Consider the following 15,645-nt stretch of genomic DNA (forward strand, 5'->3'; position numbering starts at 1 on the left):
AAATTAGCAATTAAAAGATAACAAAAAGTCAACATCATTATTTTAAACCCATTTTCAGGGAAAAGAAAGCTCTAAAAATAACACAATGTTTCTTTGTCATGCTTACCATTACTGAGGATTGTGTAATGTTGAAATATATTTGAAATCAGCGAAAAGTGTTTACAATTAGCCTGGTCTACCCTACCAATAAAGGTATGAGATTGCGCCTCCTTACTTGCAATGAAAAACTTAAAATTATCAAAGATGTGGAAGAACATAGAAATCGTGCTACAGCCCAAATTTGATGTACGTGAAAGCCTAGATCTTATATGTAACAGATATGTCGGGCTTATAGGCTTTCAGGTTAACAACTTTTGTCAGGTTTACTATGCTGCCATCTAGTTTTTACATAAGGAGTCACGTCATAATTCCCATTTGAATTGCATTAGCGACTGTGCTGCCATCTCGTGTTCGTTTATGGTGGACGGGTGGCGATCCTGGCGGTTGTTCTCTTCAAAGTGCTGCAGATTTTAACGTAGCGAGGAGTTATCTGTTACATATATGATCTAGGGTGAGTCACATTAGGCATTGGAGGAAAAAGAAGGAACTGTTATCAAACAACACTGTAAACAGGAAAAAGCCTTTGCCTGTAATCAACAACTTTAGATATTAATAACAGATGTCATGCTTGAAGGAGTGCAAGAAGGGCATGGAATAGACTGTGGGTGTATTATGTCTTTAATATGATGACGACACTTCTTATGGATGATTGTGACCTCAGTCTTGTATGCCCTTTGCCAAGAATAAGATAAGACAAAAAAGACGTGGCAACTCAGTAACAGCATGATCATTGCATGTGTCTTCTCTACTCCTAGTGTAAAGCAAACATTGATGATGTTATAAAAAAGACAGAGTTGTTTATTGTAAGAGAGTGTTTTTTTAAATATGGCACATATTAAACAGTGTGAAATAAGAGCTCAACTTAAACATTTCTCTGCAAGAAATGCTGTGAAGTACTTCTTGAGTCTATACAAAAGTAATCCTTAGTGAACTAGAATTTTATTGTAATACTATGAACTCCAAAATATGAACATATCTTTACTTACGTGATTGTTTCTGGTAGGTAAGATCAGGCTGACACAACTGACTAATTTCCGAACCGTGATGTGAACAAATCTGCATCACATCATTCAAACTCGCATTCACAATGTGGTTATCTGTCGCATTGAAAGTGTAAAGTACCACACGCTCCTTCAATTGATGAAAATGTACTTGGATGTTACTGCCATTCTTAATGTTCTGTGTCAGAGGTAAAATCACACTACGACGGAACCTATGTGGTACTCTCCTCCAAACTTCCTTCTTTTCACCTTTAATTTCATCCCAGCTCCTGTATCTTGCCGATCTCTTCAAGCGATTTCTAAATAATGGATTACTTGATGTTATGCTTGAAGTGTCATTATCTTTCATAGACGAAGGTATATGAGTACTGGCTGGAGTCCAGGTCCAAAACTTCAATACGAATCCACTAACAGGTTCAACTAATGTGCCGCCACTGGTACTTCCAGTACGGTTGTTAAAGACAAGAACTGCAGGTACCATACCGTAAGTATTCTCATGTTGGAAATTCCATACTGTCTCATTATCACGTCGCTCGTCAATTACTCTAACAGCCACAGTGCAATGGTTGGGACAAGTTCCTTGATTCTCCAGTGTCAGAACTCGACCATTCACTTTTTTCACTGTTGAGGATACATCCACTACCCGGTGTTGCTTTAGTGGTGAAGTCTGAAGGTAAACTGTAGAATTTGGCTGCTTATTTGTAGCATTGAAATATAAATCTTGCAATGATATTGTGCCGCCAATCACTGCAATGAAAGCCAACACCACATAAATTGCAATTCTTTACAGTACACAAACAATACATTCTTAAGCAGAAATTTTTTAACTTTATTTTTTATATAAAGGAGGCCAACCTGTAGATTGCCCTTGATAGCATATTTTGCAGTCCCTCACATACTAGAAAAATTAAAACAAATTATAACGTCATCCAGGAATTCCTTAAACATGATCAGATTTAAATTGTGCAAATACAGTAAAATCCCTCGTACCCAACACCCAAACAACTGGCAATACCAAAACAAAGGGACTTATGGCTCGGCCAAAAAAAAATGTCATCCATTCGAAAGGGAATCAATCAATTTTCTTAATGTATCCAGCTGTTTGCTGACAACATAAAGTCCACTGTAGTCTATTCAGTTGTTTTTCACGAGAAATGAGGGGTATTTTGATCGGTGTTCATTATAGACGCCTGTTACTAGTAGCCAGAGTTGGGGTGTAGTCAATATATACTGCAGGGCTGTGTCTTCTGCAACCAGTACTGATAATTTTAATTAACTTCTTTTGTGGTTTATGGATGGACAGTATAGAAGAATGTTCCAGATCTTCATCATGATTATTACACCACAGACAAGTAGGATTATCAGAAATGTGAAATCGGTGTAGGTACAATTGAGTGACAATGTGACCTGTTCTGGCTCTTGTTAAAAATGTTTGAACATGTCTGGGCAAGTTTTTGTACATTTCCAGGTCATTTGGTTTCTTTTGTACAGACTGTAAAATTTTTCCTTTGTCAGAAGAGAGCCAATTGTTGATCCATAGGTTTGTAAAATGAGACTTTACTGAAGCAAAAGCACTGGATAGAGATATCACTTGAAGAGGTCTTGGTTGCAAATATGTTGCCTATTTTGCAGTTTTATCGACTTTCTCGTTTCCAGGTATACCACAGTGACTAGGTATCCATTGAAATGTTATTTCTTTTTGGAGTTCTTTTAGTTTACTTAGTTGTTTTTGAATTGGAATAATTCTATGTGCATATAGGTTTGGTACATGTTAAATATAGCCACCTTGGAGTCGGTAAGTATGCAAATAGATTTTTCAGAAATTTGAGTAACACACTGAAGAGCAGCATCAATAGCTAGCAATTCAGTGTCAAGACTGGAGGAGGATGAACATGGTATGAAATAACTTTGATATTTTGGAATATAATACCCTGCTCCTGATGTCCCATTATTAGGATTTAGAGATCCATCTGTATAAATTTGGAGGTGATCCTTATATGTGCTGCAGAGTAGTTCCATGGAAAGGGAAGAGTCAGATGAAAATGCAAGTGCCTAGCCAAAAGTGCCGTTGTTTTGGTATTGCTGGTTATTTGGGTGTTGGATATGAGGGATTTTACTGTATTAGTTATCAGTCTATAGACCTATCACGTAACATTTGTCTGTTTCATTTATCTGAAAAATGAAAATACCATACGGTCTTACACTGAAGAAAGAGAGAGAGCCAGAGAATGCTAAAATCTGGCAACAGCATTTACAGTACCTCCATCACATGAAAACATGGCCACCTGCCAAACTGCCACCTGTCACTTGTCTCTGCTCACTCTATTGCATTGTTCATTGCTAACTGAGCAAGCTTAATCCTTCGTTATTTTGTGAGTGTAACTTGTTAGTAATTGCAGTTTTTAATAATTTTATGAAGTCTAACATAACGAGTCCATCAGAGTGGATATGTCGCATCCCAGTTTCCCCCACCCGTTACTGCTGGCCCCTCTGTAAATGTTTGTGGCTGGACTATCTTAGCTATTTCCTGAAAACATTTGCAATTTGGAATTGTACTTTTTCGTAATATTATACAATTCTTTAATAGTACACTATGCAACGAGCCTATAATGGTAGTAATTAAGACGCGAGTATGTTTATGAAACGAGCGCAAGCGAGTTTCATAATTTTCATACGAGCGTCTTAATTACCATTATAGGCAAGTTTCATACGACTTTTTATGCTCGACCATATTTCTAACTTGAAATTATTCATAAGTATTCACGTTATTCCTATCTGACTGGGGAGCGGAACTGTCTTTGTGCAATATCTCGTAAATTGTGAGATGTGCGCAGACGCGAAAGTATTGATTTTTTCCGAGAAACAAATGTCATTGACCTTGATATAATCTAGAGAGTAAAATAAACATTAATCTTGATATAACCTTGAAATTGATTTAGACACAGAAAAACGATATGACAAATTGAATTTATTTGAATATTATTTACAATTAACGCTAATTATTATAGTAACAGAACATAACCTTCTGCGACAGTATTGGATTTCCAGCCTCCGTGACGTTTCGTTAGTTGTCTTTTGATTGCATATCCAAGAATAATCGATACTTGCGCTTTCATATTGCTACAATGGTGTTTTCTGATTGGTGGAACACCTGAACTTTAATGAATAGGTGTACTTTAATGAGGTCCATTAAAGGACTGCTACCAGGTGTATGATTACTACATTTCGGCATGGTCGAGCATAAAATAACTTAAAGAAAAGAGCTCCATTATGTAAGTAACTGTCACATGACAGATCACAAGAAGAGTATATCAAATAATATCACCGATTTAGGTACAGTACATGAACAATTTATTTTTTCAATAAATGTTACACTTCCTCTTACCTTCTTTATCCATCTCCTGGCATGTGAATGTGATGTTCCAATTCTTATCTACAGTCAAGTGTTGGATGTGATCACAAATGGGAAAACTAACAGCATGTCCTATTATTCGCCCCATCTTTCCAGAAATCAGTATCATGTTGTTCCGATTGGTGACAGTGGGAGTTGGCTGAGATGTGTCATTAAAACTACATACAGTAACCATTTCTTTAACACCGTCACCATCAAGATCAGGTAGCACAAGAGGGAACTCCAAATTAATTGCACTTCTATTATCATTATGATGGTTATGAAGATACCATTCTATGCTTCCTGAAATAAAACATAATAGAATTTAAATACTTCCATATAAAAGTCCTAAAAGGTACAATTTTTGTTAATATATACATTTAAGCTAAGGCATAGTATGAATTCCCTATACTTTAATACACTGGTACGGCATGTTGCTAGATTTAGGTAATGGACTAGAAGAATTTCTACTGAACATTACATGTAACACCATATTGACCCAAACCAAGTATGTACGGTGTTTTATGAAACAAACAGCCACGTGAAAACTACACTTGTGCTATAACAGCAGCCTATCCCTATTTCAGTCACAAAAAAAGTCTACTTTATGGGAAGTGCTGCTTGTACTACTTGATTCATGTTTAAAGATAATCATGTTCTGACCCAGTGGATAATTACAGCATGTACTAGAATTAGCAGCTTTCAAAAAGTTTTTTATCTTTAATAACATGGTTGACATCTTAAGTTTAAAAATAAAGTGAAAATGTTTGTATGATATTTGATAAATTTTATTATTATTTTTAAGTGTTACTAGCATTATATGGTACTAATTTTTATTGTATTTATCTGATGCATGTAACCTATAAGATAAAACATTGTAATAAATATAAATAGATCATTTTCTTAATTAATGACAGTGTATATCTCCAATAAATGATTTCTTAGATACACTTGATTGTACTTGTCACTATCTCTGTCACTAGAGAGTTCTTGAAATTTATATTTTCCCCGCCATTCATAAAATATTTTGATATGATACCCCTTGCACAAAAGGGGAGATCTAGAACTGAAGCTTGATTAATATATTTCAGTTTTATTTGTATTTATCCTGGTAATAATGAACAGTTTGACTCGTAGGCATTTTGTTTTTCAGCATTAACTTCCCATGATTGTACGAGAAGATTCGAAGAGAACGGCAGTTACGTAGACTTTCGGCTCCCCCCTACTACCAATAATGCATAACACAATGTCAATACGGCAGTTGCTGTCGTCTGCGATAGAATGAACTTTTCTGTTGATTTTCGAGTTCGTTTTTTTTTCCGGTTATTATATGCTTATTTAAGTTGTGTTAACTCTCGCTAGTGGTTTTATATTTTATTTTATCCGTCTTAAGTATTTATTTTATTATTGTAAATATTTTTGTTTTATCACTAATATTATTATTATTATTATTATTATTATTGTTATTATTATTAATGAATTATTTTGTATTACTATCTTTGTATCATCTCAGTTACGGTTATTCTATTATTATTATCATTATTATTATTATTATTATTATTATTATTATTACTGTTACTATTATTTCTATCATCAGCATTATTATTGATCTCTGTAAACTTTATGTAGAATACTGGACTGTACCCGAGCACGAGCATATGCTCATTTCGGGTATCTATTCATATGTATTCATTTCAAATGTAAATTGTGAAAAAATTTGAATTTGAATCATGGGCAGGGTATGTAGCATGTATGGGCGAATCCAGAATTGCATATAGAATGTTACTTGGGAGATCAGAGGGAAAAAGACCTTAGGGGAGGCTGAGACGCAGATGGGAGGATAATATTAATATGGATTTGAGGGAGATGAAATATGATGGTAGAGACTGAATTAATCTTGCTCAGGATAGGGATCGATGATGGGCTTATGTAAGGGCGGCAATGAACCTTCGGGTTCTCTAAAAGCCATAAATATATGAAAAGAGTATAGAAAATAAAGAGATAAAAGAAAAGAGAAAAAGGACATGAAATGGTGAAGAGAGGAGAGGAAAGATCACAAAAATGATTTTTAATTTAGCAGATATTTGTGACTTTCTCCCCACCTTAAATCTCCTAATCCTATTTAGTAGTAGTAATAGTATTTACTTATTTAACCTGGTAGAGATAAGGCCGTCAGGCCTTCTCTGCCCCTCTACCAGGGGATTACAACTATAATATGAACAATAAAATTACAATTAATATTAAATTTACAATTATAATTACAATGAAAATTAAAGTACGACAAGATTATCTGATTAATGAAAGCTAGACATTTTATCATGGAAGTTAAGAACAAAGAATATTTTTGTATTTACTGAATTACAAATTAAACCTAGAATAACAAAATTCTATAGTGATGAAATTACCGGATATTGAAATATTTTGTGATAGATTAAGAGAACTATTTACAAGAAACCATGTCTGAACGAGTCCCAATTAATTAGTGTCTTGAGCAATGTAAACTGGGTAACAATAAAATTTTACATACCTGATACAGGATCAACTGCAGCAAGAAGTTTATCAGTTCCAACAACAATACAGTCTTCTGCTCCATCGCTTGTGACATCAATAAGAGAGCAATCCATGTCAAGAGGAATTCTGAGAAAGTGAATGTACCAGGCAACCTTGCCACTGGAACCTATTAACGATATAAGTCCACCTCCAGATGCAGAGAACTCCTTCAAACCTTGATCAGTTTGAGATGAACCAAGAGCTGCGTTTATGACATCACCTCTTGCTAGGAATACCAAGTTGCGTCCACGACCAGGTACTCCGGCCACTACACTAATTCCGCCTTTCAGCTCTGTGAAAAACATATCAGAGATTAAGTAACACTGGGTGATTTATTTGAAATTTACCATATTATTGTCACAGTTATTTAACAATGAAGCTCAATGACTAATAGCAAACAACTTCCACGTTATTACTTACTGGAAACTTTTACATCAACATAATTGTTTGTAATTGTATTACAGCTTAAGAAAATATCAAATTTCACTGAAACCAATATGTAGCTATTCAGATAATTGCTCGAAGTACTATATGTTCAAAAATTGTGTTCATGTAAAACAAATACAGTATTAAACTAAAATTATGAAGATATGAATTTGACAACAATAGGCCTACACAACATCTCTGGCACCTACCTTCCTGTAAAATGATTCACAAAAGTACACATTTTGAAAAAAATTAGATTATGTTTTATTTAACGATGCTTGCAACTGCCGAGGTTATATCAGCGTTGCCAGTGTGCCGGAATTTTGTCATGCATGAGTTCTATTACATGTCAGTAAATCTACTGACATAAGCCTGTCGCATTTAAGCACACAGACATTCTGGGTAATTTTCACAAAAAAAAAAATTAGATGTATGCCAATGTCTCAGGGATTCAGTAGCATATAATTGATTATCCATTGTTTAAGGTGTAAGACCATCATTATACCCTGGATTTATATGAACTAAAAGTTAATATTGTTAGTCAGTATAGTTTATAAACATAAAAGCCATACCCTCACTCCTTTTAGATGCCATTCTTGTCATTCAATATTTCCCTTCAGTATCGTTAACGGTATTTAATTCTCCTATGCCCACGTGCATCAATGTCGGTTAGTGTAACCACCGGTTAAAATTGTCACCTAACATCTGGTTAAGCATTTTTACAGTGGATCGACCTCGGTTACGACTTAAATACGAGGTTAACCACAGTAATCTCTAACCAGCCATATTCGAGCGGTTAAAAGAGATAACCAGTGATTAGTAGAGCAAGTAAAGCAAAATGGCGGCCATAGCCACATATGTTTATTTCGAAGACGATTATTATGATACAGTACTTGAATTACTTGGATAGAGCGTGAGCATGAAGTTTCTTTAGTGGAAAGAGCGAATTCTTACGAGGAATTAGGTGGCAGAAAATTTCAGGAGGGATTTCGTTTATCAAAATCTACAAATGGATCACTTGAAATAACACAAAAAGTCATATTTCTCCCATGGATCGGCTGCTTATATTACGATTCTATGTAACAGTTATTTTCTGTATTTTAAGAGGGAATACTCGAATGTCTCTTTCTCTATGTCACTGGCTGAACAAAGAGAGGTTATTTATGGATCTTAGGATAATGAACAGTTCCCTCGTGTAAATGAGGTCCTTGATCGTATACACATTCCTATTAATCTTCTGCATCCTTTTCCTTTATAGATATTCCATCTTTTTATATAATATATTTAAATTCTAGTAATTAAGTCTAGCGACACTTCAACCACACATTGGGATATAATCATTTTTGCATTCAATTTTTCTATTTTGTACGATTTTAACCTAACAGCAAAGAAATGCAACTCACAAATATAACAGCGCCCAAAAGCGAAAATGTAGGACACGTTCATTTCGATGTAGAACTGAGTGAGAGCAGTCATTTTTAGACGTTGACTATTATCTTTGCAGCGGTATGGATGCTTTCCTTTAGTCATTTTGTAGAAACAGTACACCAGCATAGACTTTACTCTGGTTAAATGAGGTGTCAGCTAGCCATGTTTAAGTAATCTGTGATTATGAATGGTGCACACAAATTACATTTTAACCACTGTTACTGTTTAACCGTCATTTCATAATCTACGATTACTGCGTTTTTAACCGATGTTGATACACTTCGCCACTAAACTGCTACTTACAAATCGGCATGTGGTTTACAAGATTCATTGTCTAGTCCTTGTGGCCAAATTCTTATGAATCAGACTCAAAAACCCTCTCAATAAACAGCACATCCACTCAACTGCAGTCAGTGTCATTTTTAACTTTTAGTGCATATAAATCTGGACTCTAGTCATTACCTTCTTAACAAGCCATTAATCTAGTTTTTTAAACAATTTCTTTAAATAGCAGAAACACAAACAGCATTATAAAAATAAATCTCTGCATATAAACCAAATACACTTCATGTTGAAAATAATTATATTGCAGAAAAAAAAGTAGATAACTCTGAAATTACTGAAGATATATTTTAACATAAAACACGTACAATCTGGCAACTCTACTCCTCTTTCTGAAATTTCAATGTCAAAGACATTATTATCAACAATAATCTCACTAGAGGTTTTGATTTATCTAGAGAAAATCAAAACTCGAGTGGGATTTAATTGACTATTACACGATTAGAAGTAACTAAGTACTCAATACAATTAAATATTAATTGGCTTACGAAAATACAACTGTCTTCAAATGTATTATTGTACCATCTCAACATTACGCTAGATGGCAGTAGTGTTTTATGATTATGTTTCCTTGTTATCAGTTGTGCCAACTATGGAATCTTCATTGAACTCTGTGGACGGTTACTAGTCAAGAAGGCTTTGTTGATTCAGTTTCATTTTTATTAAAACATTTGCATTCCACTTCAATCATCCGGATCCCAGTAATCAACATCACTTGACAGATGATTTTCAATAATTCTTAGTATTAAACAATCTCTAATACATGACTATCCAAAATATCATATAGCAGAAGCTATACCAAACATAACCTAAATAATATAAACAAGTGTTAGAAAAGTTTTGATTAGGGATGATGAAATAAACAAGAAACGTTTTAATTAATGATGAAATAAAAAATAAACATGAATCATTTAAAAAAAAACAATTATTGAAAGTACAATTTTCAAATTTGAATGTTTTAGTGGTTGGTGGTTCAGTTGATGTTATACTGGACGTATGCGTAAAAGAAGTGAACTCATTGATGTACATGGTATATCCCTCAACTTATTCAGGATTTCCGAATGATGCTCATGTATGACCAGTGATCTTTATTAATTCTTGAATGCCAATGCGAGTCATATTTGAAAGTGCTGTGCATCGACTGGAGTGGTTTGTAATTTTCTGTTTTTTGACATCCAGACCAGTGCAGTTTGAAATGTTGGCAAACAAAGAAACAAATGCTAGGGTAGTGATAAAAATAAACAAATGCTAGGGACGCGATAAAATTAAACAAATGCTAGGGACGCGATAAAATTGTGCGTTAAGCAGCCATGATTGGTTGAAAGACGTCCTTTCGTACCATTTTATTGGTCGAAAGTAGTGTGACGTAGTAAAAGTGTAATAGTCAACACAAAAACATCAGAAATATAATACTCGTACAAAAGAAAATGTTTAGGGTCAGAACAAATACAAAAGAATTAAAAACAAACAAACATGAAATAGAAGAAAGCAAGAATATTAAAAGAATAAGTTACCTACTCTTGCAATGTAGAATAACTTACCTAACCCTTGCAATGTTGTTTCCCACGACTTGGTTCCCGACCTCAAGGGTGCAGAGGGACATGTTGCCCAATCACACGGTAGCAGCCAAAGAAATACAACAATGGTCAACCCACAGAGGAGAATAGAAAGAATAAAACTAATTTTACGTAATGTAGACATTGGTTCCAAATGCCTTGAGTCATCAGACTTAATGATCGGAACATCATCAGCAATAGTGGGCTCTCGGTTTGGTAGACCGTTAATACAGACCTCACCCTCTCCATCATGTCCTAGTGGTCGATATTCACCCATTTTTTTACCTACAAAATTAAAAAATTGTATTACTTACACTTAAATGTATTAATGCCTAATTATTGTCACAAAAAGTGTCTATTCTTGCTATACTTTATAACTAATAATTTAATCTAATTATTTTAAAACCTCGAATGTATGTGTAATGAGACTGGCAATAAAAACAAATTAACTTCCATTCCACCTTTCTCTTACTGGCACAGAAATCGGAAGAAAAATTAACATTTTACTTGCATATATAATTTATTTCCAAGAAATAGTCTGCCCAGGCATCCTGGGTTGCCAAAAACACAGAATAACATACATATAAGAATAATAACGATTACAGTAAAATAGATGAGTCAAATTGAAATGTGAACTAGGAGCTTAAATTTAAGAAATAATAAATTTGTGCATATATTGTAACAATCACACACTAACAGATAGAAAGAGGGGGGGATTATGATATTCCGTATAAATGATTTTTCAGAATCGCCACAGACCCTTTAATGCTAGAAGTAATTATTTGTGGAATGATGTCATGGATTCCAATTGTTTTGATAGTGTTTACAGTTGATCGTGGGATGGTGCCCCTCGCTCCGATCATTAAACCATGTACTTCCCAGGTGCCTTCCATCTGATATTTTTCTCGAAAATACGGAATAGTAGGCTCATAAATTTGTTGTTTCTCTTTGTTGACCTCAGATGGTTGGGTCTGGCTCATCTCAAATCTAACAGTTGGGTCCAGTATAAAGCCTTTACTATTAGTCTTGTCTAGAGCCATGATGTCCGCTCTTCTAATTCTGCCGCCTTACAAAGTAAATTGTATGACTTCCAAGGAAACCTTCTACAACTTGTCAAAACTTATAATGGAGATGAAGTAGAGGAATGGCAAAGACAATATAGTACAGGTATCCCTCATTATACACCATCTCGTGAGCAAAAACGCGATTTGAAAAAGTTAATTTAAAAATAAAGAAAGCTGGAAGAAAATTTGACCTGGAGTTTCTGATTCTAATGATTTTGATCCTGAAAGTGAACTTTCCAACTCAAGACATGACACAGTGAAAATGGTAAAATCTGTTGGATTTAAGGATGTAGATGAGATGAATGTGGATGAACTGCTTGAGTCCCACTCATCAGAGCTCACTAAAGAAGATCTTCTGGAAATGGAAAACAGCACGAACGATAAAGAACAGGAGCCCTATGTTGCTGAGTCCATCAAAGAGCTTTTAACAAAACAGATGACAGAATTTTTTCAACACATTGACAATACCATCAGAATAATTGAAGAACATGATACTAACAAGACTAGAAGTGCGAAAGTTGCAAGCCAAAGAACTTGTAAGAGAGAGGAAGAATGCTGCCCTTCAGTTGAGTCTCGAGTTTTTCTTTAAAAAATTTGAAGATCATCAGGCTGTCAGCCCAGGGACTTCAAGAGAGCAACAATCCTGACTCACCACCCATCATCCAATTGAAGACTGTGAAAAGTATGTAATGCTTAGGTTTCTCTCACTGTATTAATTCAGGCAGTTAGTTACTCATTCTTTTAAATCTGTGTTTTGTTAACAAGTTTAAATTGTTATTCATTCATTAAAATTTATTTTGCTCACAGGTGTGAAGTTTTCATTTTTTAACCTTCCGAAGAAGCACCATCCCTATCTCGTCCATCTAAATTCAACTCGCGATTATTTCATAGTACTAATTAATCACGTAAAGTGAGGGACACCTGTATTTCATTCAGCGCTGAAAGACAGGAATAGAAGTGTGTGAACGGTATTAGAAAAGGAACATAATACTATTTAAATGAAACAAATGAATGATATAAAGAGGGAATGAGAATGTGTTCATTAAAACACGGATTTTTTGTACAATGATCTGGAAGTTACGCAATAATTATTGTATTTGATTAAGATTTGTTAGAAATATGCATTTGAGACTTGTGATAATTTGACAATTTTTTTTGTTTACTGGAACTAGCCATCAACTCTTTCCATTCATAAAAAATTAATTAGCTCCCTCTCCATTTGCTGTTGTTACTGGCAAAAACATGGCATTATTATCCTCCATAGCTTCTCTATTTGGTTGCATAACTCTACTAATAGTTCTGAAAGGTTTCCTTATTAGGAGCTAGTGATTTTCTGTAGTAATTACACAAGTGCCATTTCATCTGATTGATAATTTCAAGAGCCCAAAAGACAAGTGAAATTATGCTACTAAGATTAATTAATTTATTTATTTTATTGGGTTATTTTACGATGCTGTATCAAATCTAGGTTCTTTAGCGTCTGAATGATATGAAGATGATAATGCTGGTGAAATAAGCCTGGGGTCCAGCACCGAAAGTTACCCAGCATTTGCTCGTATTGGGTTGAGGGAAAACCCCGGAAAAAACCTCAACCAGGCAACTTGCCCCGACCAGGATTCGAACCCGGGCCACCTGGTTTTGCGGCCAGACGCGCTGACCATTACTCCACAGGTGTGGACAAATAAGATGAAACCACGAGTGTAATTTAATAAGATTTTTCGACAAATAAATTAAATAACTTGCAAAATCGAATTACTTATGTAAATGATAATAATTATTATAAAACATAGCAATAAGATATTATTATGTTTCCTTGCAATGAAATTCAAAAACTGCTATCACAGCATACTAAATATTATTGCCAAACTACTCAGAGCAGAAATACAAAATACTAACAGTTAACTTCAAAGTAAGATACATTGAAATGTTACATTACCAGAATAAAAACACTAAGGGTGCTATGCATAGACATTTCGCTAGCCCGTGCTATGAGTGTGCTTAACTAGTCCCGGTTATCGATTGATTACTTGTACAGGATTCATATCATATCATACCACTAACACTAGTTTATGAATATGAAAAACGTTAGTTCGTTGATCATTCACCGGAAGCCCGTGCTAAGAATGTCTATGAATATGGCCCTAAAGTTTTTTACATTTATTATTCGAAGTTATAATAACTGAAAACGCAATTTTCACAGTTTCAATTTGCCTTTCAAAGTTTCTTTAAAAAGCGTCTTATCAAGAAACACAACTGTGATTGATTGATTTTAAGGCAGTTCTGAAACCTTATAGTCTTATATCGCAAATTCATCCTATAAGTTGAATAGTCTACATAATTATGTAATAAAGTATTAAATATCTACGTATATATGTATAACAGCAATAACATACCGTTATGTTTCTCAATTGAGTTTTTATTGCTCACAATAAACTTTCTGTTGTCATTATGATGAACAATGTTATTAAGCTCTTCTTCAGAAGAATCTGTATCACTTATTGACTGAGGAAGTGGAGAGTACACCGCTCCCTGTCCCACACCTCCTCCTGACATTTAAATTATGTTCAATCTGTAAGTAAAATATGTAAATATCGAAATATTTTGCACAAAATAATATAACAGTTTCATAATTATATTAATGTTTGTACACACTAGCATATATGGATGCACGCACATAGAGTTTTTTTTTTTTAATTTCACAGGTCTAAAATAAACAGTGACAGGACAATCTACTGTTTAAACTAAACACAAATGGTTGTGTTAACATAAGGTTACAACTATTTCGTTACTGAGATATAGCAACATAGCATAATGTCAAGAGAAGCAAATTCTACTAGATGGGGCAGGTGTTCAAGCAGAAGACACTGTGCAATGGGAGACAATGAACATTAAATGAGAAACACACAAAAGACAATGGTCTACGAAGAAAAAGACGACATTAAAGCGTGTGTAAACAACACACACGTGATTGCTATACAATGCCAATGTGGCAGATGAGATGGTCATAACTATATTCTAATATCCCTTCTGGGTAAATTGCAGTGTCCATGACAATGAACAATGGATATCAACCAACTGATCCCCATCTAACCTTGTCACCGACAGTGGTGCTACCAAGTGGTGGCAAGAAAGGAGATTAGTAGCATGGTGGGTGCTCTGTCACGTACACTGCAATGTACTCCACTTTTCTAACAAAGAAATGTTGTTGTTGTGTTGTTTTCTAATGCCAGGCATTTGACAATAAAGTCATTTGATCTCTTGCACTCCAATATTTTTCAAAGATATTATCATGACTAGCCACTGAAGCACAGATTTTGAGGTGTTCCGAATCAATTTCTTGGTTTGAGTTGCACAATGGGCAGTTAGGGGACTGATATATTCCAATTCTATGCAGGTATCTGTCGGATACAGGGGGGAGAGCCATTAATCCTTCCCATCGAAGGCTTTAAGGAACCAACCTGGACAAATACCCAATGTCCCATCCCTACCTTCCCGTGGTGCAGCTGTTAGTAAGCATAATTTTACGAGCTGAACTAAAGGGTGGGGCTACTCATCCATTAGCACTGGTCAGCTTGATGAGTTAATGACTGAATTTGGTATAATTTTCCTCTATTCAATACCTAATTCCCTCTTTACCCTTTCCTATACAGTCCTCTGACTGAACTCTTACTTTCTTCGACCCCAACGGCATTAGAGCATTCGAGGCCTAGGGGTTCATTTCCCTTTCCTTTCCTCCTCTTTCTACTTTTCTGTTCCTAGTGCTGACCTGCTATGGCACTAAAATCGTC

The 15,645-nt window shown here is 34.8% G+C and overlaps 1 protein-coding gene across 5 annotated transcripts in view; it reads right to left on the reverse strand.

Moving 5' to 3' along the window:
* The window catches only part of LOC138713220 (protein FAM234B), a 32,760-nt gene that overhangs the window by 10,851 nt on the left and 6,264 nt on the right, over positions 1-15,645 (reverse strand). For all 5 annotated transcript variants that reach the window (XM_069845132.1, XM_069845135.1, XM_069845134.1 and 2 more), the window contains 5 exons: positions 14,251-14,426; positions 10,779-11,078; positions 7,019-7,333; positions 4,486-4,794; positions 1,086-1,847 (listed from right to left, as the gene is read on the reverse strand). In XM_069845132.1, coding sequence (XP_069701233.1) covers positions 1,086-1,847; positions 4,486-4,794; positions 7,019-7,333; positions 10,779-11,078; positions 14,251-14,410 — 1,846 coding nt within the window. In that variant the 5' untranslated portion in view covers positions 14,411-14,426. The remainder of the gene's footprint in view (positions 1-1,085; positions 1,848-4,485; positions 4,795-7,018; positions 7,334-10,778; positions 11,079-14,250; positions 14,427-15,645) is intronic.

Source organism: Periplaneta americana, chromosome 14, assembly GCF_040183065.1.
Source record: "Periplaneta americana isolate PAMFEO1 chromosome 14, P.americana_PAMFEO1_priV1, whole genome shotgun sequence".
Taxonomy (NCBI): Eukaryota; Metazoa; Arthropoda; class Insecta; order Blattodea; family Blattidae; genus Periplaneta; species Periplaneta americana.